The sequence below is a fragment of the Acanthisitta chloris genome, unplaced genomic scaffold (genome assembly GCF_000695815.1).
Source record: "Acanthisitta chloris isolate BGI_N310 unplaced genomic scaffold, ASM69581v1 scaffold9747, whole genome shotgun sequence".
NCBI lineage: Eukaryota > Metazoa > Chordata > Aves > Passeriformes > Acanthisittidae > Acanthisitta > Acanthisitta chloris.
This window is the reverse complement of record NW_008683228.1, coordinates 128,509-152,373: the sequence shown is the minus strand read 5'-3', so window position 1 is coordinate 152,373 and position 23,865 is coordinate 128,509. Positions and strand designations below refer to the sequence as shown.

Here is a 23,865-nt window from a genome sequence, read left to right as displayed (position 1 = left end):
ATTGACTCGTTAAGGATTTTTATCGCATTGAAAGTACAATGTAGCAACTCCAGTTGCTTTGTGCTTATGCCCTGCTTGAACAGAGATTCAAAAGCCCAACAGAGTCTAGAGACAGAAATCCCCTACTTTTGCAGTGGGATGCTTGCTCAGATGGATTCTATCATTGGCTGTTGTTCTCTCTTGTTTGACTAAGGCATTGGTAATGGTAAACAAAATTTTTAAGTCACTATTAAGATTTCAATTGTAATAATCTTAGAATCTATTTGAAGTAGCACCACAACTTCTGAGCAGCAGCGATCTCTGCTGTACTTTGAGGGGTGACCAGTACTGTGACTGCAGAAAGCTTCAGGAAAGAACTGACAAGGGAGCAGCCTGAGAACAGGCCCTGCTCTGTGCTCCAGCAGCAGTGCAGGCTGTGACCAGTGCACCTGCTTCTCTTGCCTACAGCATCTACTAATGATGTCCACGTTTCTCTTTGGAAAAAACCCAAAACATCTTCTCCAGCCACATACCCTTGCCCAGTCAGTTACCTGATGCGATTTATAGAAGAACATGCAGAAGTTGGTGAACACCACCCAAAGCTTCTGCCACCCATTGCTGTTTTTAAATTTTCTTAGGAGATTTCCAGACAGCTGGTTCTGAAACAGATCAAAAGTAGCCAAATAAAACAGTGGAAGGTACCTGCAGCTTAATTATTGTAAGAAAAATTATTTGCTCTTATCTCATTGTATATGACCTTGTACATGAAAATGCTTTGGTTGAATGGATGCATTTTTCTTCTGCATTGTCCTACTGCTAAGTAGTACTCTATCTAATGTATTTTTTTTTGTTCAGCTGGGTACTTCCAAAAACTTAAAGCTACTACACTAATTTGTTTCAATCAAGGTGGCTTTCAGTAGCATATTACTCAGCATCAGGCTTGTTAGACTAGTCTGTCTTTGTTCTTTTAGAATGATACTTAAATAGAATGGAAACAGAAAGTCTGACATGAATTTATGATGTAAAGGAAAATTATGACATACTTTAGAATTGCAGGTAGTGATTGAGCTCTCAGTACCCAGGGAGTTAACACAGGAACTTTTCAAAGATTTCAAAAACAAGGACTGTTAACCTTATTCTCAGCTGGATTTTGGACAGTTTGACAAAAAGGAGGAAGCTGTACCCAAGTACATGGATTTTATGGCTGGTTGGAGAAACTGCTCTTCACATAGTGAAGACATAAAGTGCAGTATTGGGCCTTGCAAACAAGGGGAATTCTTAGTGAACTATTAATGACTTCCCATTCCTTGTTGACTGTAAGGGCTCTCACCTGGATCAAAATAGCTGTTTACATCATTCTCTTTATATAATGCAGCAGCTGATAACTTTATCTGTAAAGCTTAATGGTCAAAATCTGGGGGTCCTGGTGTAGCTTCTACAAATGAAGTATCCTTAGAAAGCTCTGTTTTCACCAGCCTTGGATATGCATTAAAGCCTTTGCTTTAAGTAATCCCATTCTCTGATATCTGGACTGCTGCCTCCTTGCCCTAAGTTACAGGTGCACTCCTTAATTTTCTGTTACCTCATTACTCTGGAGGATATCATAAAAGGACAGGCTTTGCATTCGGTACCAGCAGACATATGAAATGGAAACAGGCCGCTGATCACTGATCAGTCCAGCAGGTAGGGAGGAACAGTCACTGACAGAGAGAGGATCTTCTACCACGAGAGACAGAAAGGAGGGAGAGACACAAAGAAAATAAACGATAATGCTGAAGTGAGAGGCACCGACAGAATGACATGAGCATGAGTGTAACCTGCCACGCATGGAACAGCAGTGGAGCTGAAGATGTTTTCACAGAACAACGTGTGTCTCCAGGGTGTGTTTGGTCTTCGCGGCTTTGTTTGCGTTCATTTGAGGCACGGGGAAGGAACAAGAATGAGGAACAATGAGCACTGATCTCACACCTAGTTAGATTTGCCTAACTAAATGTTTTAAGTGTTACAATGAGTCACTGGTTTATGTTTTGCATCTATTTATAACAAGCCCTCTCTTTTAGAGAAAAATATGAGCCCTTGTTCTGCGCTGAACTATTCCTCTCTTGCAGAATATAAGGGTATAAAGAGTGGAAAATCCACCTACACATGGGACTGAAAAGATCTCTACAGTCAGCATTTTCTAGTACAGAATAATTGCCTTTGTCATATTTCAGCAACAAACTCACCTTCTGTTTAAAAACAGAAGCAGTTACACAAACTATGAATACATCTGTCCTTGCATCTCTATGTTCTGCATCAGTACATCTTCTCTAGAGCAACGTTAGCCTGATGTCTGAGGGTTGCTGCTCGTGTGCAAGTCCACTCAGCTTTAAGATTCCTTTTTCTATTTTCATTGACCATAAATTTCCATTTGATGAGGGCTGTAATAAAGTACCCAGAGCTCCCTGGAGACTCTCTTGGGTGAAGGAAGAACACCTTAGCAGGCTTACCAGCTCATCCTAAAACCTACACTGAACTAGCAGTCTTTCATTTTAATCTCTGAAAGTCAATGTCTGCACCTCAGCTGTTGAGTACAGAGTTAATGAATGTGTATCAAACTGGCTTTGCTGTGATCAGAGGGGGGAAAAAAGGGGTTTTATTTTGAGGTGGAAAACGCAAATAAAGAAAAAGCAGATGAGACTGAGCAATGAGACAAGGTTCCAGAAAAGATGGCTAGGTAAAGAAAGTAAGTTAGTAATACACATAATTAAAACTCTGGCTGCAGCAGCTAAAGACAATATCCTTTCCGCTCGAGCAATGACTTAATGCCTCTGTAACTGAAAGCATTAAGACAGTTTGAACTACTTTAAATTTTAATGGGCATCAGCATGTTTTTGCACAGTTAATTCTATGAAAATTACTGCTCTAACTGATTTTACAGAGCTGCACTACAGGAGCAGATCCGTGCTGCATGAGTGATGGCTTGTGCCATCATTTGAGGATAGGGGAGGCAGTTTAATAGGCGTGCCTGAAACTTCCCCAGAAGGACACAGCAGAACAGTGCACTCAATGAGGAGCAAAAAGGAAATTGTCATCCAAAGCGAGCCTGGAGCTGCAGTTCAGGTGGTTCTGAGGCAGATACCTCCACAGCAATACTAAAGTCGATCATTGACACACTGGTATTTCTGTGCCAGCAGACGTGCACCGTAGTGTTGCCACGGTGTGGTGACTGACGCTCGAGAGAGGTGCGGGATGCACTGAGGTCGTCCTCAGATTCCTGGTCTACAGTAGTTTCATCAGGAGACTCTATGAAATGCAGGGAAAAAGCATCTTTCTTCCTCTATGCAACAACATATATAATTGGAAAAATTAAACAACTCAATTCTGTCCACAATGTTGTGAACTCATTTTAAAACACAATTTTAGAAATAATTTTGTGCAGATTTTCAGTAATTACTATATTTTAGATATTTATTTATTTAATGTGTTTCTGCAACTGTTAGAACCACAGATTAACTACTGTGCTTCGCTGGTGTTTTTAATACCACCCAAAGACAGCCACTGCCTGAATCTTGTTACATAGTTCCTGGAATCATTATGCTTAAGTCACTTCTATTCAATGAAATTTTCTGCTAACATCAACAAGAACATTAAAATGGCACATATATAAATATATCTATATATAAATCAACTTCAGATGTATCAGTTTGACCTGTAGCCAGCATTTTTCACCACTTTGCTTAGAAGCAATCACCAATCATACTGACAAAAGCAAATAAAACCTACTCTCTAGCATTTACTTACTATTGTCAGGTGGGCTGCTTGCCAGTACCTCTGGGGCAGGGCCACTGCTCTTCTCTGCCAGGTCTATTGCCATCTGGATGTCCTCAGTCCATTTGTCCATTTCAGCACGGGTACTAACAACGAAAATTCAGGTTTTACTCACTTTCATACAGGCCGAAAGCAAACTCTAAGAAATAGTCACAAGCTGAGATTACTTTTAATTAAAATAAATAAATTCAGACACAAGATGGTAGTTGATATTTTCCTGATAACTTAGTTTTGGTACCAACTTGCACAACTGCCACTCTGTTTTGTGCCATACACTTTTTTTTTAAAAAGTGGCTTTCACAAAAGAATGTACTTTTGGAATTATTTTATGAGCAAAAGAAAAAGGTGCCTCTCTGCCCCACTGTGAGAGCTGCAGACAAATACAGTTTACATGTGCCTGTTGCCTCCACTGAATTACCTTGCAGCAACAACGATGGACTGGTGTTGACCTCGCAGCGTCAGACAATGAGGAACTCCCCATTCCTCCTCACTTTCTTCTATCTGAAAGATAAAAGCCCAAATGCAGTCAGATTGCAGGAAGTACATATTTCTTAAGGTGAAACAGTGAACTGAACAAGCTCTTACCATCAAGGGAAAAGAAAACTGTGAGAAATGTTCACAAACACCAACTTTGAGCAAAGGATTGAGGAAAAAAAATGGTGGCTTGCAAGTAGTTAGAAAACCAGTAAGTTAGTTCTGCAATAACCTCTTAAACCAAAAGCATGGCCTGGTCTGCTTTGTGTCATAGAAAATAGTGGTGTTTTTATCAGAAGAATGATTTATCATACAAAAGGATGTGTTAAAGGCTGGGAGTACTCCAGACACTGCAGCATAACAGTTCTGTTGTGAGCAAGTCCAGGCCAAATGGCCATCAATAATTTAGTAGATTCCTTGAAACACTGGATAGAACTTGAAGCCTTGCAGGTGTTTAGAGAAAATTAGTTACTGTGGTAGTGATTACCTAACTCAATTTTCAGTAAAACAGTACAGAATAGATACAAACCCATGAGAAGTTCCATTTAAAATAATGGGCAGACTAAACATGTTTTGAAGTTAGTAAAAATATTTCTGGAAACATATTAGGTAGCTAAGTGCTACTGGCTTGAACTGCTGTTTTCCAGAAGAATTGCAGCAAGAGCTCCAAATGACATACTGCTGCCAGTTTCCCACTACTCTGGCTTTAAGATACAGAACTGGAAACATTAGGAAATGGGATTTTTTTATAGAAATGAGATTGTCACAACTATTTACTTGCCTTGCACAGTGCATCTATAAGCAATTGGTGATGAATTACTTGTAAGAATCATGGCTGAATTAATTGTTGAAAAAAATAAAGAACCTATCTCAGGAGAAGTTTGCATCATGTGGAAGCAGCCCCAAAAATGCCTTTTTCCCCCCCCACTTTTTCTATATAACCACCTTGTGCAGAAGGCTGCATGAACACACGAACCCAACATGGCCCCATCAGCAACTGCTCTGAATCAGAGAACCCTCCCTTTGCTGCTGCTTTCAGCCCAGCAGAAAGTCAGCAAGCAATTAAGATGGGGCCACAAATGGCCATTTAAGCATGAATCCCTTACATTCTCACAATACTTACTGTCATGCCATACAGTGGAAGGTGCCCATGGACTTTAAACTGATTGGATGCTGTCAGGCCTCTACTTGTGTACAGCAAGATATCGTTGAACTAGAAGCAGAATAAGCATTATTAGAATGATGCTGGTTGGCATGTTTGTATGAAAATAAAGTCAGAATAATGAACACAGGAAAACTGATTATTTATATGGCAATCCTAATGCATGAATCAATGATTTCCTTCTCATTTGAGTGAAAGGGTAAGTAAGTATGTTCAGGGCAGGTATGTCCAACTCAACCCTTATGAACCGAGTGGCTGTCTATTACTCCCCATATTCAGAAGGAAGCTGGAAGACCTGTTTCAGGTTTGAAATGCCAAGGTGAAGACACTGAGTATCTCAATTTGTAGAGCTCCCTGCATGTAACAGCAGTTGTGCAAAGCATGCTAGATGACTGCCTGCATTTTGTTGCCATAAAATGAACGGCGTATTTTCACTGTGTCACCTGGGTCAAAGGATGTTTTTCTTAAGCCAGACAGTTGCATCTAGAGAATCATATTCTGTGGTGTGAAACACAGCTCTCACCATAGACCTCTACAATTCAGCAGCAGTAATTCACAAAGCTTTGTGGATCAGCCACTAGAGGGGGATTTAATTTTGCCAATCATTACACATGTACTCGGTATCCCACAACACTGACCCAGGATTTTACCTCCAAATAAGATTCTGGTGCTTGAGACAGATCAAAGACTTTGACAGTGTGAGCAACTGACTTGAGAGTCTAGTCTCAGAGTTTTAGTGTTTTATACGGGTATAATGACAAGGCATCAAGTGTTTAGAAGAACTGTTGGTATGCAAGGAAACATGCACCATATTCACTAGGCTTCCTCTTAAGTGCCTTTAAAGGCAGAGGATAATCCTACCCAGGTAGATTAAGCAGGTTATACCTTTAGCTTATTTGAAAGATTAAATATCAAACACCTTGTAAAACCTAAACACTCACGAGCTTTTCTACACACCTACTGTCTTCACCTTTTGCATGCAGGAAGCCAAGGAAGTATTTTTCTGCCACACTGCACTCTTCAGTGTTTTGCCCTGCCACATCAGATTAGAAAATCTGTGCACTCTGCTGGACATCCCAGTGCCCTGGCAACAAGGAGTCAGCAGCAGCTAGATGGGGAGCTTGGGAGCCAGTCAGCAGAACAGGAAGAGAGGAGGAACCATCTGCTCAGCTCCTGTGGATCGGAGATTGAGTGTGATCATTGTAACCTGAAAATGCTGTGAGTGATGGTGGGAGGAGATACCCTTTCTCAGAGCAAGAGCTACAGAATGTATATCCCGGTAAAGGCAGGTCCATCAGCAATGCTGGGCTCTTGTGGGCTCTAAACTAGATGTTTTATGGAAAAACCTTGCTCTGTTACATGTTCTGAGAGCACTACGTGGATTATTGTTCATATCACCAGGAGTCACTCTTTATCTTCTTTTCTCAATATGATCACTATCCCTGGTGCTGCTTTCTGTTTTATAATTACTCTGCTTTTATTTAAGACAAGGTGCTAGAAGGTATTATTTTATCATTATATTCACATCATTGTATAAAAAGTAGTTTTATCTTTGTAAGAGGCAGTTACAAAGAGAATATTGGACTCGGACAGAAATGTAAGTTCTTAACAACCAGCTACAAAGGTGATGTATTATGCTAATTTCAATAAGGCTGTTTAAAAATACTTGCTGTAATTCACAATTCAAGTCTAACAGTTGCCTATAGTTACATTTTATTACATCAAGAATAACTGTCTTCTTGCTTACCAGAAAGAACATCCGTTGCTGTAAACCTTTTCCAGACAACTTACTAAGACTGCCCAGTCTAATAAACTCCTGTGGGAAACAAATACAAATCACAAACTTATCTCCTGCAAAAATGATGACTTTTTTAATTATACAAACAAAAATATGACTACTTGATCATAAGAATGACTTGAATACCAGGGACCAAGACTTTTAATTTTATTTATTAAATGTTAAAAATCTTATTTCTAGGAAGTCTTTCCATTCATAACAGTCTTTAGGATAAACTTTCATTCATTTTAAGAAAATTCAGCTAAACAAAATGGTTCTTTACCTAACATTCATTCATTCAGACAGCTCCCCCTTTCATTAGTTTTGAATGAATATTTTTCAGGTACAAATGACATAAAAACTAATGATAAATTGGCCTGTATGTTATTGGTTAGCCACTGGTAAGCTTCTCATGTGCATATGGCACACTTAGCTCTTCACTGCACTGTAAAATCAGCTACACAAATCAACACCACCATCAACAGCAGAAAAGAAAGGACATTTGTCTTGCAGTGTGAATTATACCAGTACCACCCATGTCACATGCCACATCACATTAATTCAGATGAAACTGTTTAAGAATGTTTAGGGATGGAACTAGAGGAAAAGCAGCACATGTGAAACTTTCAAAATGCTGAGTTTCCTGGGCTCACAGTCAACTCTGCAGTAAATCACCCTTCCACTGACCTGAAACCCATGAAAACAGCATTTTTCAGTCACTCCCTCCATCTTCTGCCAAGAAGTTTATATTTTTATTAGTCTTTCTAAGGTCATTCTACTCATAATTGTCAATGTAAAACCTATATAAAGCATCAGAATCACTTGCAGCTTAAGAATAAACTGGCTAAGATTAATCTGTTCAGAGAGACAATCCAGCTGCCTTAGGCTTGCTGTGATGTGTCCAGTCCCCTCACCTGCAGTGCTTAAGGGCTAAGGGCTGAGAAAAGTGGCTAGAGGTTATATACACAGTAGGTTCATGTTACCAGAGAGGCCACTGGAAGCTGTTGTTGGCTAGCAAAGAATATTCATCATAATTAGCATTCATATGGTACCACCTGATAGTCACCAGCAGGCTTAGCACCACCATGGCAAGTGCTGTGTGAACAACACTGACCAAGGGCTGCAGGTCACTGCAACCTGCAAGCACAACCAGCCATGGGATGTTTTGATGTCCAGTATAAGAACCAGCTTGGTGGCAGGAGAGATCCCACTCTGGGACAACGTGAAAAGGATGGGGTTACAGTGACATTTGCCTCCCAGCCCAACCTGCACTAGGGCAGAGACTTCAGCAGGCGCCTGCAAACAGCCAAGGGGCTGGAAGCAGCAACATCTTGGGTATGTGCCAGAGCGTGGTGGCCAATGCTCCTTGCCTTGGTGGGCAAAAACCTCTGCCCCCCCATCTGCCTTTTCCTTGAACTTCCTAGGACAGGAAGACTGCTCACCCTTTAAATAGACTGGGGTAGCAGAAACACCCGATGACAGCATTTAATTTCATGTGATAGAGAGATGGATGGGCTGTGAAATGTCCTGAGGGGCTTGCCAGGGATGTGAACAGTCTGGATCACTGGAAAGAAGCATGAACCATGGCAGCTGCTTGGAGACAGGAAGAGGCAAAGCGAGGGAGCAAGGAACAGCCTCAAACCAAGAAAAACCTGTGCTCATCACTGCCTTCCCAACGGCACAGCAGCTCAAAGCTCTGGCATTTCAGTTGCTGCAAGCACTGTTTTTGTGCATCACACACAAAAATCAGGGGAGTGGGGAGGAAATTACTTCAGCAATAGACAACTGTCAAGTTCACATGCACAGATACGTGTGCCTAGGAAAATAAAAAAAAGGCTACAAATATTACACTGTGGCTCATTTATTATGAAATAAGCCTCTGCTTTAAAAAGGACATGACACATAAGAAAGATATGTCGGTATTTTTATAACACAATTAGAAGTGTTTACTTAAGGCAACACTGTCTCAAAAATTATTGCCTAATGTTACATGTAGACCAAAGAGACTGCTCGTCCCCTGGGCCGTGAGTTTCAAAGCTAGGCGTAGTGAGAGGGCTGAAGGTCCTCCAGCACAAATGTCTTACTTTCCTTTAATCTGTCATGCTCTAGCACCAAGGGCTGGGGAAAAAATGTAAGGGCAGCATCAAATGAGAAAATATGCAACTGCTCAAGCTCTGAACACTGTGATAAATACCACATTTTTACCAACTCTGTTGTAACAGACGCTTGGAATTGCCTGCAACTGCCCAAATCTATACAAAAGACAAACCTAACAAAATCAGTAAGAAGGTAGAGGATTGCCTCTTCCACTTCAAAGGCTGCTGTTTCCTATGGCATTATTATGCTTACATTTGGCTTTTTTTTGGCAAGAGAAAGAGTTCCAATATGAGGAAAGGCAATTTCACAGCTGCCCCTAATAAACAGGCTTCTAAAACACACCTAATGCTTTGAAATGGTATCAAATCTTGATCACAATCCAGCTACTTACCCTTCCTGGGATCACCAGATTGTCCATGCCTATCAAGTCTTTCTTGAGTTCATGCAGCTTCTGGAAGTTCTCCATCTTTATCATGCTGCCGTGGAGCTGAGCCACCATTTCAGAAATCTCAGCCAAAGCAGCTAGATGGACAAATCCATAAAGTGCTTATTAAAAATTTATAAGAACGTTCAAAAAGAAATATGGCTTTTGTCTGCAGCACCCAGCTCACGAACCTTCTTGTGCTACCCCTCCCCTTCACAGTGTAAAGCTACTCAGGCAGACTAAAACCTACACAAATTCTGGACATCATCTTACAGAGTGGAGAGAGTGGAGTGTTGTAATGAAGAGACAACCAAAAGTTTTCTCTACTGTAGCCACAGAAACGTTGTAGGAGCACTTGAGTCAATTTAGAGCACCAATGAACAGGTTCTCCTAAAGGACTTAATTTCCCTGCCTGTAGCACACTGGGTCAGGTACATATTTGAAAACATGAGGAAATGGTAGCATGATTTATTGTATCATTTCAGATGGCAAACACGATAATTTTGGGGGTTGTCCTCAATCCCAGCAATAAGAACAATAAAAGGGCTGCAATCTGAACCACATCATGGCACTGCTTCATTCCTTCCAAAGGCACTACCAACTTCCCTGTGACATGTGTGTGAGCACCAACCTTGACACACCTGAATGGACAGGCAGGCTCTGAATGGGCCCAAGACACTGACTGACTTCAATGATAGAAGAGCAGTCACAGCCACTTGTGTTAAAAAAAACAGTCAAGGGGACAGTAACAGTGGTTCCTTCTTACATCATTGCTCAGCACACAGCCCATCCACCTGCTAGTGGAAGCACCTGTGCTCTCTGCTGGGATTCAATCCACATCTCCCTTTGTCTTTCTGCTTCCTTTACACTCTGACCTTTAACAAAAATCTGCAAACACTTCAGTAAGAGACTGATCTGAGAGTGATGGTGCCTCTAAGTCACACCGCCCTTATGCTCTCCTACTTTCACCCATGAATCCTGTGTTTATATCCACTTCAAAGTGCAGCAGAAATCAAACCTTGATGGCTGCTGCACTCTCTGGGGAGGTGGGAATGGACACATCACTCTCATCCTCTAGCCTTGGCTGAAAGAAATGAAGGCATTGCTTCCTGCATTCCATTTAGGCAAACATCCGAGTCACGCAGCACTTCAGAGCCACAGAGCTCTGTGGCATTTCCTATCACCACAGGTCAGGGTAACTCTGCATTTTGTGTGCTGCCTGCTATGGGTCTCATCACACGGATGTCTGAGGGAACCTGGCCAGCTAACTCAGCTAACACCTTATGGCTGGGAGCAGTCATGCTGAGCACTGCTCCCTGCCCAAGTCCTTCTGTGGATCTGCACCGATGCTAACTGTACAGAGGGACCTGGAGAGGCTGGAGAGATGTCCTGATTCCAAGGGGATGAGGTTTAACAAGGCCAAGTGCTGGTCCTGCACTTTGGCCATGACAATCCCATGCAGTGCTCCAGGCTGGGGACAGAGTGGCTGGAGAGCACCAGGCAGAAAGGGACCTGGGAGTTTGGATAGATAGAAAGCTGAATGTGAGGTAATCTGTAAGGTCTATTCCAACTCCTAAAATTCTATGATTCTATGAAATCATCAGAATGAAATAGCAGGCAGTGAGTTCAGACTACAGGAAGAAAATTTCTTCATGTCTGAAAAAAACAACCAACCCATTCTGGCAGCTTTGAGTTCCTGAAATAAACCATCGAAAAGTAACACAGCAAACTATGTCTTGAAAAAAAGACAAATAACACTTAAAGATACAAATAACAGCAGCCCTACTGGGTCAGACCAAGGGTTCACCTGGGCCAATATTTTGTGTTCTTAGTGGATCTCTAGGGAAAGCTAGGAACAAGACCAGCACATACGGTATGTTCCCTGTGCTCCAATCCAACTGTTTTCAGTTCAAGAGACTTCCTGAACCGCCTGTCATTTCTGTGTATTTAATAACCCCCAGCAGAATTCTCTTCCAAGTACCTGCCCAGACTGTGGCATAATGTGTATACAAGAGCAACCTTAGTCATTTTGTTTCCGGTGTTCTGAGTGCTGGATTTTGCAACTCAATCCTCTTTTGATGTAGGCTTAAAAAATGATGTTTTTTTGGTTCAGCCATACACCTCTAATGGATTTGGATGTCATTCCCCAGCTCCAGGAACTGGTTTCTTTTCTCTTACTTACCTCTTGAATCCCTGAAGTCTGTGTGGCTTGGAGGGTAGTGCTTGCACAGCCTCTCCATTATCTGCTTGTAGTGCATAAGTCTGTGTAAAGGTCTGAGCAGGAAGGTATTGAGAGGCAAATAGCAGACTTTCTGTAGCTCAAAATCTCTGCAAAAGGTCTCCAGCTTGCGAGAATTCTTGATCCCATTCTCCAATTCCATTAAAATCTCATTGTGCTTCCGCAGGTGAATTGTCAGTTGCTTATATGCACAAAAGGAAAGGGCATGTGTTAGAGCTCTTAACAATCACTGTGAGACATGACTCAGCCCAAACCTGTTCCAATAAAACATCCAACTAGCACAGCAGTGGGGATTTTGCAAACAAACAACACAGTGACTCCAATATTCACTTGCAAAGGAGAAATGGCATTATCCGTTTGAAATGACACCCCCACCCCCTCTGCATTCCTGTAAAACAAAAGTACATGAGTCAACAAAACTAAGTCTCTTAGCAGTGAAAATCCAAAGGCAAGAAGATGACATGAACATATTTCATGCAAGTAGGTGCAACAGGGAGGCAGCCAGACAATGTGAATGCAATGCAGAGCTAGGAAAGAAAATGGGATTTTCTAAAAGGATGAAGAGATTTAGATGCCCCAGCTCCCTTAGGTGCTTTTGGGGAACCGAGATGCAGGCAAATAGACTTGTAGCTTCTGCTTCCCTCTTATTAATAATGAGAAGTGGCATCTCTTGGAAATCTGAACAAATACAAAAACAGAGGCATTGTTCAAAAGAAAGGGATATCTTAGAGTCCTTCTTCTCTGACTGCAGCCTCTTCTCCTTGGTGCAGTCTCTAAGATGATCCCACTGGCAGCAGGGGAGCTGTGCACCAGCAAGTGAATGAGTGTGCATGAAATACATGATTTCATTTAGGTCTCAGTGTAAGAGATATTCACAAGTTCACTTTAAAACAATTCAGCAGTATTTGTTTTAACAATTAACACAGGGAATTAATCTGTGTTTTGCAAAAGGTGAACTGGTTCTTCAGGATGCACAGAGCTTTTCTGAGCAGCCAAATAAAGCTTTCCAGTATCTGGTAGAATATTAAGCAGCAACAAAAAGAAATTGAATGCATAAATTGAATGGACTTGAGAAGACATTTTAGCTTAATCTGAAGTTTGTGCTTTTTGACACGTTTCCAGTCAACTCCCTCTCTCCTGTGATTTGTGACATGTTTTCCAGAAACATACCTTCCCTGGAGCCAAGCTGCATCCTCCACACACTGCATATTCATTTTACAAGTTTGTAACTCAGGCAAAGACACAGCAGACCCTGTGGACTGCTACATTAATTACTTGCTCTTAACTTCTTTCCTATGTTAATTAACCAAGGAGCGTCAGTTTTCAGGCCTTTTAACAGGTTGTGTGATAAATAAGCAGGGTTTTAAATAACTTTATTGTTTCCTGTGCAGTTCTTTTAAGTTAAACTGGGGTTTGTCTCTTTCCTCCACATATCAGCTTATAAGTGGTGGTGGGTCTCAAAGCAAATGAAGTGAAAACCACTAATGGGAAAGGTGAAAGCATGCTGACAGGTCTAAGTTACAGTGAGGACTGTACACTGCCTTTAGACTAGTGCCCCAGAAGGACTTGCAGACAGTAAAGGACAGACAATTTAATGTTGCACGGTACCAAGAGCAGAGGCAGAGTCTGCCAGAAGCTCTCTGGTACTCTAAAAACTATTTGTGAAGAGGTACATACTTCTTGAGAGCAGGGATGGAAGTAGAAAAGTCCCCTCTATGCTTCTTCCAATGTATCTGAATTAGGTCTTGAGGGGAATAAGCAGTTCCTGGCTAAGTACACTGCAGAAAGGGTAAGGCTGCCTTAGTGGTGACAAGGTTGTCTATGCTAGGAACTGTAAAGTGAGATTTCTACATCCCCTTTTTCTGATCTGCTCTATAATCACTTGCACATCACATCTCTCTCTGTCCTTCTGAAAGATAAACCTAGTACTAACTAACATCTCGGGAGAGCTGTAATGATTAAACTGCCCTTTCCTCCAGCCAAGGACTCAAGGCTGCTTCATTTACCAACTGCAGAATGCCCAAGTGGCAATTGCTGAGGAAAGATTTATCCGATAGTTTCAAAAGCACTTTGAGACCCACATGCCAAAGGTGAAGTGCCATGTTTTGCCCCACACCGACCTGGATGGACAGCTACATTAGACTGAGGTGAGCTTACATCCATACTGTAAAACTCCATAGGGTTTTCACAGGCTCCTGTGCCTGCACTCCATGATATTCTCTCAGTAACACAGAGCATCAGGAATACTGCTGGGGTCACACTAAGAACAGTTGCAAAGTCTGCTGAACATTACCTGGATTTATGATTCATACATATATTTTTACTTGTAGCTTTAAAGGAAGCAAAGGCAATTATTCTAATTGATTCAAAAACCTTTCATCTAACTTGGCAATGCAGTGCCCAAAGGTAAGTTTCCCAAGTCAAATCAATATCCAGGTTATGGTCACTACTCCTGCAATGTCTTAACATGCACATTTGCATGAAAAAGTAAGCACTCTCAGCATTTGAACAGCCTCTTCAGCCAACAAATTCCAATGCTCTGCCTTCTTATTTGAGAGAAAAAAGAACTGGAAATGAAACGTTCCTGAACTTTTGTGTTTGCTGCTTCTATATTTGGAGAGTGGAGGAAAGGGTTGGTTGGACCATTTAAAATCAGTTTGCAATTCTGAAAACTCAGAGCTCACCAAACACCTGCTGCTTCATCAAAGAAAACTCACAGCATAAGCCTTGATTACAATTGGCAAAGACCAGCACAAGAGGCAACATCACATGAAAATGAAAAACATGCTAATGTTAATCCATGTTAAAGCTTAATAGTTATAGAATCATTCCTACCTTCATACTCTGAATGTTCTTTAGCATAACATCTCCGATTCTTTGGTAATCTCCTTTAATGTGAGCATTAGAGCGGCCTTCCCTGTCAGCAACAGAAATGCCACACACTTCAGTCATGCAATAAAACCACATAATTGCTTATAAGCACAGAAAGGATCTCAACAGCTCATTTCTTTTAAAATCCTGACCCCCCTGCTCCTTCGCCCGGAAGCGTCTGAGGAATCTTCCTGAGAGACATGTAATTGCCAGGTACAGTACACCTCTCACCCAGCCTGGCTCTCCCTCCTAACAGAGAGGGCAGGCACTTAACAGAAGGATTACACTTCTGCAGAAAATTGCCAGCATTTTTAAACACACCAGAGAAGGCTGAAAATGCCTTGGGAAAAAGGAAGACATCAAAATCCCATGACAATATGTGGGCTTGGAGCAGAAGGTTAACTCTGCTCGGAAACAAGGACTGAACCCCCTAACAGGACCCATGGGTGTTCCTTCTCTGAAACGCTTTCTGCTTGTGTAAGGGACAGTGGGCTAAAAAAAAAAAAATTAAAATAAATCCATCCAGCATCTGGGTTTGACTCATAAGTGTTACATACTGGTAGGAATTTTCTTTCAGTGTGTCACTTATGGTATTACAAATGCAAACTGCTCCCTCCCACCCAGCCAGCTGCACTTGGGTGAGTGCTCCATTTGGGAGAAACCCAGCTCCTCTTGAAAAAGATCTTTGCTTCTAAATCCATGTGTGAGACAGGCAAGGATAGCATGCTCTGACTGAATCCAAACACGTTTTAGAAAACACAGGAGGAAAAATCAGGACTATAAGAACCTAACTGTTACAGAACTGTTCCAACCAAGTCAGGCTTCCAAAAGAAAATCACTAGGGGAGCATGGGGGAAAGCACTGTCCCCCTCCCCTTTCCAGCTAATACTGCGTCCAAGTTTCCCACAGTGTGGCTTTTTATGTGCTGTCCTCAATTTGCAAAATCTGGTTCAGCTCCTGACAGATCCAGTCCTGGTGTGAGCAACTGCCATTCAGCCAAAGAAATGGCTACCTACTGCCTTGGTAAGGGACAGAAATGAAACCAAGCTCTAAATGAACCCAAGGATAACATGGCCTCTGTTTGGTGTTAGTGCCAAATGTTTTTCGCTCACTTGCAGTAGTTCACACTTTTAAGAAAATTCTGTGTGCAGTGAAGGGAGTAAATGAACAACCAGGTCATAAAACTCTGCATTCCTTAGTCCCAGCAATTTAACCGATGAGGTCCCACACTCACCAAATCATAGAGGACGCAGGAATATACTTTCACTGTCAAGACACACAGAATTTTTTTCAAAGATAAACCCCATATTATCACATGAATAGATGCATATGCAGACATATATTTTACTTTGTAAAGTTAAACATGGTTATGTTCATGTTGGATAATCTCTGCATGCTTTTCTAACTGGGAAATGAGAAAGGCACATCTTATAAATAGTTCACAGTAACATCTATTTTGTCCTTCAACAGACAAAGAGACTCAGTTGATAAACAAGGGATTGCTCCATGTTCATTTGAACAATATCCAGTGTCATAGGCTGCCTTTAATTATTTCGTATTGTGTTAAGTCTCTCAGGCACTCACATGCCTGTTTAAGCAAGGAAAAACAGTTCTCAACCAGATTTTTGGAAGTTTTTCTTTCTGAACTCCAAGGTTACACCAGGGTAGGAAGTTGGATTGTGTCAATGGTAACTTTACCACTGCCAGTTTAGCAAGAGCACTATGTCATATAAACAATGCCATAGTCCAATTGTGCCCAAGAAATGGTCTAAATTGCAAGGAACAGCAGAGGTATGTACAGACATCACAAGACTACAGTCTCCACATGGCCTGAGGATAGAAGTACAATTTCTGTCTCCAGAAAGCCTTTGTCTGTCAACTCATCCCCCTGCTATGCTGCTCCTTGACTTTCCCTTCCCCCATGTCCTACCCATCTGGCAATTCTCCCCACTGAGACTTCCTCTGACAGGTTGTAAATAAAACTTTCCAGCCACTATAGCTCTGCTCAAAGTGCCCCTGACTAAAAGCCACAACCATTTGAAGTCCAAGGCAGTAGCACCTCACTGGCAGGAAGGGAAAGCTGCCTCCACCCGTGGAGCCAGCATGGAGCATCTCATCCCAAACCGTTCACGCTGTGCCGCTGCACACAATCCCAGAAATGACAAAACCAGACACATTTGTGCTGCTGCCAGGAGCAACACAGTATTTGGTCATTATCTCTACAAGAATTCTTGCTTTATGTGTTACTCTCTAACTCTCTGGTGCTGCCTGGATCCTTTCTTATGTCCCTATGTTTGACTTAATCTAATGGACTTCAGCAGTTTTGTACCTTTCTGAGTATGAAAGATATATAGTTATCTATTTACTGCCAAGATGAATATTAAGTACACCATTACAGAATGTGATTTCTAAATAGACATTGCTTTTCTGATCCCAAGGCTACAATACCAGTTGGCTAGAATACTCTTTGCAAATTTCTTATCTACTGGCTAGCTCCTCGAAGGCTGAACCGAAGGGTACCAGTCATAGTGAGTGCTTCCACCAGCTAATATTTACTGCTGTTGTTTCCTGAATAGTCAGGTCCTTATTTCCTAAAAGCTGACCTCCTGGCCCCTCTTCAGCACAGCCAGCACTGACTGCTTGCACAGCATCTCACCACATCGGTCACACACAAAACACCAGGAACAGTTCCCCTCTGTTGGCTTTGGCCACAGACTTTGAGGGCTTTCAATTCTTGCTCTGCATCTTGGCAGAGTGACAAAGAGGGGGAGAAGGGGGTTCCCCAAAAGCCACAGAGAATCATAGAATCATCAGGGTTGGAGGAGACCTCTAAGATCATCAATTCCAACCATTAACCTGCCACTCCACTGTAACCCCAAACCCTACACCATATCCTCCAGTGCCAGGTCCACATGCCTCTTAACACTTCTCGGGATGTTGACTCACCACCTCCCTGGGCAACTTATTCCAATGCCTAGTTACACTAACACTGAAAATTTTTTTCTAGTATCTACTGAATCTTCCCTCACTCCAGCCTCCCTCCAGCTGCTGGCTGAACAGTGAGAAGCTGAATCACACCAGAGCCCTCAGGCCAGGCCAACAGAGATGACCTATGCTGTGTGCACATGCATATTGCTGGAAGAAATAAAATCCTATGAAGATCCAGAAATGTGATGGCAAGGTATTGCTCCTTGTTTCAGCCATTATCCTTGCTTTGATTATTTATTTCCATGCAAATGTTTTCTCTCGCAACAGAAATGATTTTCCCACTGAGGATGGTGCATAGGCATGTAGGCTGTGATGTGGAGCAGAGAGGCAGGGGAAGCTGAAGGCAGGCATGGGGGAACATGATGACTTCATATCTGTCTCCTAAACCCCAACCTCCAACTCTGCCCCAGTTCCATGCTGGGACTCCAGAGTAAACCCAATGCTACACTACCCTCTACCCCATATCCTCAACATGCAAATCCCAAGAAAACAAGAAGAAACCCCAAAAAGAACATCCAAATACATGGAAATAAAAATAAAACCCAAACACACAATTTATCTGATGATGTCTTACTGCTACAACAGCCCAGAGCACAGCAGCAACAAAGAGAGCTCTCCCTGTGGTGTATGTTTTGAATAACAACACTCAGCCTGCTGAGGGAAGAAGCTGCTCATTTGTTGTGCATCAATGGGTAAATTGTTCTTCTTACTCCTTGTTTTCACGGGTCACTGTTTGAACATAGTATCTATCTGCCAGTGACAAGGGACAAAGCTCAGGGGCTAGGATCTTACAACTTTTCATCAGGAGCTGATTTATGGTCCCCAGCTCCATAGAAGATGTAGGAACTGCTTTCCCCACACATAACGTGCTCAAAGACAACTTTTTATTACTTTATTATTAACTAAAGGTCTAATATTAAAAAATACCTGAAACATTCCCCATTACAACTGCCTTTTAAATAAGAGGAATGTTTTGTAATTGGAAAAGAAGAGTCAATGAAAGCAATGAACCCCTTTCCTTGCTCACACCCTGCTATTACAGAGTGCTTCTTACTGCCCTGCCCATTCCAGCTGATGCTGCAGCTGTCCTTTCAGCAGTAAGTGGTGCATGAAACACTGCTCAGAGCCTAAGCAATGTACTGCCAAAGCCATCAGAGCTTCATACAGTCACACCAAGCCTTTGGGGAGTGTGCACACATCTAAAGACTTTGGGCTGGCTATCCCTGTTGTGGGAGAAACCCAATTTACAGCAAGCATGCATCAGTATTGCTTTTAAATGGTAAGGGATCAGAGCAAGTAACACAATCACATGAAAATACACTGTATATGCAATAGCATTTCCTATCTTTTTGTGGCCCGGCTGATCCTGGGCACATCCTGCTGGGAGAGCCAGAGATGAACTCGAGGTGGCTAGGAGGCTCTAGGTGTGACTAATGGATCCTAAACAAGCTATTTCTCTCCCATGATATCAAATTAATTTGAATGCAGCACAGTTCTAATCCCCAGAAGTACCCAAAAGTGACTTCAGCAATGCAAACCATACTCTCAAACTCGAGCCCAACGTGTTGGCACTAAGCTTCTCCTAATGTCTTTGTCTCAGGAATCTGCAATGCATAACCCAGAGATTTGTACTACAATACATACCTCATTTCTGTACATAGGACAAAGACACTTTTGAAACTGTTTTCTTCATCCCTCCTCACCATACATGCAGAACCAGCCAAATAGCCAGCACTCTGCATTTGAGAAGGCAGATAAGGACTGCTCCTTGTTTATGTAAACTGTTTATCAGGCTGCTTTTCCTGAGTGCAAGTACTACTTCTCAAACAAAAAATGGTTAATAAATCAACATTTAGCTCATCCTCCTACACCTCCCTGAGTGCTTTTTTTATTACAGGTTTTCAATCTTGCTTCCATGAATCCTGGCTGAGCCTTCTTCTTTCATATGTTAAGATCTAAGAGCCTTTTTTTTTTTTTTTGCAAATTACCAGCCACACAGTTGCATCTGGTAGTACTGAGCAGCAGCTTTCGTCAGAAGTGCCTGTGATCTGGGTGTCAAACTATCATCTTCCCTGGCAGAAGATTAGTCTGCCTGCATTTCTGGAAAGTACATAACACTTTTTCTTCCTAGCACATGGATAAGGCCAAAACCCACAGATTTGTACTACCTGATGATGGTTTCCTAGGGCAGAAATAGCTATCCTGGCTTGCCCCAGCATTGTTCTCTACAGTGGTCAGTGGTCGACCAAGAGAGAATTTATGTTTCTTCATGTGCCATGTTTTGTCAGCATTTAAAGAAACCAGTGTGGAAACTTGTAATACATTTAAAGAGGTGTGGAAGGATGAGCTCAATTTTTTTGGATGGAACATGATGCTTGTGGCCCAAATGAATAGCTTAGATAATGAAGGAGTAGAACCTAACTGACTTCTCAGATTCAACTGGGCAGATGTTAACGAAGCATGTCACTGCACTGCCCACACCTCTTCCTCCTTGCCACAAAATCTCCCACGCCTGGGAAACAGGAGCCAGCTTTAAGTCACTGAGATATGCCTCCTGTACTGCCTTCCAGCAAAAAGGGTTGGGAACTCCTGCCCTGCATCCAAAGCCTTGATGAAGAGCAAACTGGATGAGCCCTGGTAGCCAGGACCAGGATGCCCATGTGCCAGATGCAGCTCTCCTGGTGCTAACAGGACAGCCTGACGTGTGCTGTTCTCTCTCCCAACTCAAGGAGCTTCCTGCTCTTATCCTCTTCTCTTCCCTTGCTGTGCAAGAGGGCAGAGCACCACCCCTGCCTGCATCCACCAAAGGTCATCCTTGCTCTCCTCAAACCATACAGCCTCTAGTGGGGTATTTCATTTGTACCCAGGACCATGGCCAGTCGCCAGGGCTCAGCACAGTTGGGGTAACTGAGGGGATTCATGGGCAGTGCAGAAAACATGGTCCAGAGCACAGTATCACTGATCTTAGGATGACATGGAATAAAACCACCAGGAATCTGCTCAGTTTCATGGGCAGAAAAAAACTCTGGCTAAGAAAAATGCAGTAGCTTCCTATATTCTGCAGTTGACTATTTGTGTCAGTATCAATCCATATCTTACTAAAAACATTATCACAATACACTGGACACTGAGATGTGCTGCTTTTAGGAAATGCAGTACTAAAGAGAAAAATGGGTGAATTGTGTAAAGAAACAGATCAGATCTGCCAGAATCTATAACCAGGTCAAAAGGACACCTGTCCTTAAGATGTACTGTAGCAAACAGCCCAGCCTGTCTCTGACTGCAGATTCAAATAGTTCAGAAGCCTTCAAACAAGCCAGAAATGCTTTTCATAATGTGCACTATCTGATCTTCTTTCAGACAAATACTAGAAATCTATAGATGCTCTAATAATTTAAAAACACAGAACCATCTAACAATTGTTACACACAATGCTCCCCGGCCTTGCTCTCCTCACAGCTCTCATGCAAAGCATCAGCTTCAGCTTGATCCAAGCCCTAAGAGAGCAGGGAATGGCCTCCTGTAAGAGCTTCCAACACACAGCATGAAGGTTTGAAACAAACCTTAGATGAACACATATCTAGGCAGAGCAAGCAGGCTGAACTGCACTTTAAGCTGATAAAACACACCATCCTACCCACTAGGAGAACACAGATGACTGGTTGCAGGAGGCTTGTCCTCTAGGACAAGCTCTCACAACACACCTGGGCAGCTAGGGGCTTCCAGCAGCTTGATGAAGTCCACAACCCTTTCATTCAAAGACCATTTTTCTTTCAAAGGATATGTAACCCTCTGACAAATGCAGAGCACACTCATGTCTCAGGACAAGCATCCCACCTTCCTCCCCTCATTCACCTGCCTGGAAATGCAAGAGCTGACATAGAAGAGTCATATTTAAATGAGCTGGAGTGAATCCTGCCCAGGCCTGCCTGCAGCTGTGCCACCAGCCCAGCCAGGCCTGTGAGGCAGCTGAGGCAGAGGCTGGGCAGTGCCCTGCACTGTGGTGATGGGCACAGCCAAAACCCACTGGCCTAAACCCACCTAGGGCCAAAGACAGAGGTACCATCGTGGCAGTGTGGACTTTCAGCTAGATGACCTTGAGCACACTGCTGAAGAAATTCCCTACCATGTTGCCACCAGCTTCCTCTTCTGCAAGCTGAGGGGCTGTTTGATTTTGTCACTCGCTGTTTAATTAAACAGTAATCTCTATAGGATAGTTTATTGCTTGCGGCTTATCTCAGCATATGTGGCATTATATAAAAACATCAACACCTCCAAAATAGTACCTGTCAGCAAGTCTGCCTCCCTTCCTAAGGCACACATTCAAACCTTCCAGAACTCTAAAAACAAACAATGCCTACAACAGGGGTATAACATTAGGTAAACCCATGCTGTTGGTTGCAAACTGAATGCAAACCAGGGGCAGGAACGTGACTGTTTTTCTGTCAAGTGAATCAGAGCAGCCGACAGAGAATTCCCAGTGGCTTTATGCTAACTGTGGAAGGACATGCAATAGCTGAGCTGACAAAGTCAGAATGAGGTGCCCAGCTGGGACAAAGTTACCTCAGCAGAATATTTTTGAACGAATTTGGATTGCAAAGTAACTTTGCAGCAGATCAGCACTTTAAATCACAGGGTAACTGCAGTTTAAATATCATATGAGAAGCTGCAAACTGAGGTTTACTGCTCTGTGAAACCACAGGCTTAGGACCCAAGGACAAGCTGGAAAACAAAATACTTACTCAGCTCTAAAAGAAACTAACTGAAAAGGAGAAACAAAATAAAACCATAGAAAGGCTAAAACCCTAAATATTGCTTCTTTCTTTTAACATATCTGCCCCTTCCCTCCACTTACTACAATGCTGTCTTTCCACAGCAGGCTGTTACTGCATCATCAGCCAAGTTTTGAAGACCATCACACCTGAACAGGAGGCTGGTTGGCATCCACCTGTAATGTCACCAGCAACCAGGAGGACATAGGGGCCATCTCTATTTCAACAGGTGCCTCAGGAACCACTCCCAGAAAGCTCACTAGATTAGATGGTCTGAATAGCAGAACTTGGCCCTTTACTAACTGTATACATTTTCCTTCTCTCACCATGCACCCTAGGCCCAACTACACCATGGATGGATATGCAATCAGTATTTTATAACATTTGAAAGAGAATTCATGGAGTACCTGCAATAAATGTTCCTTAGTGGAATGCAATTAACACCAGTAGTAGCCCAATGAGAAAAAGAGTGATACAGGCAGGGTGGTGGTGCAGCACAAGCCTTTGGAGTAACTGTATGTCAAGCAGCAACCAGAGAGGCCTGGGTGAGGATGTCTGCTCTAAGAGGCAGTATCACAATTCCTCTCTTCACAGAAAACACCCATAATTCTGGAACTGTGCAGGGTGGGTTTGGATAGCACTAGTCTGCAAAGTGTTGTGCCCTCATTCAATGATCTCACTCATCACATCACAAGACCTGAACTCACACACTCTGAGACTGTGTTTTACTTTTGTTCTGATTAATTAGTTAAAGAGGCATTAAACTGATTAGCACCCATCAAGTCTGCCTGCTCTGCTTTCCCATGATTTTCCATTGTCACTTTTCTAACTGAGAAGGAAAAGCTCAGCTCCCAGCACCGAAGATAAATTATCAAAAAGAGCCTACACAGAGCAAGACAATCTAGTCCAGACAGGTCTAATCAGAGCAAGCAGAGGGCTTCTGTGTGCTGCTGCCTCTGCTCAGATTTCAGTGGTCAAATGAACTGAGTTAAGAGCACTGCCAGGGAAGAATTACTCACTTCATAGCTATTTCACAAAAATGTTATGTTTTGCTGTCACTGTTACGCTAAGCTCAGCATCCTCTTTCAACACTCCATAATTTGTAGAGTGCACTGTAGACCCTGAGAGTGTCACAGCTGCAGTGCTGCAGAAAGGGAAGCTGGTCTGTGAAATCCCCCCAACTGTATCTATTTTGATAGAAATAGGACCGGGTTCTTCACTGCTCCCTCTTTATTACTAATAAGCCTTGCTTGGAGCATGTTTTTCAGAGCA

General features: G+C 42.5%; 1 protein-coding gene across 1 annotated transcript in view; it reads right to left on the bottom strand.

Moving 5' to 3' along the window:
• Positions 1-23,865, bottom strand: part of FARP1 (FERM, RhoGEF (ARHGEF) and pleckstrin domain protein 1 (chondrocyte-derived)) — a 79,389-nt gene that overhangs the window by 2,681 nt on the left and 52,843 nt on the right. The window contains exons 17-25 of the mRNA XM_009078844.1: positions 14,798-14,879; positions 11,906-12,143; positions 9,691-9,821; positions 7,173-7,241; positions 5,387-5,476; positions 4,208-4,290; positions 3,763-3,875; positions 3,101-3,264; positions 531-638 (exon numbers count right to left, since the gene is read on the bottom strand). Of these exons, the coding sequence (XP_009077092.1) occupies positions 531-638; positions 3,101-3,264; positions 3,763-3,875; positions 4,208-4,290; positions 5,387-5,476; positions 7,173-7,241; positions 9,691-9,821; positions 11,906-12,143; positions 14,798-14,879 (1,078 nt within the window). The remainder of the gene's footprint in view (positions 1-530; positions 639-3,100; positions 3,265-3,762; positions 3,876-4,207; positions 4,291-5,386; positions 5,477-7,172; positions 7,242-9,690; positions 9,822-11,905; positions 12,144-14,797; positions 14,880-23,865) is intronic.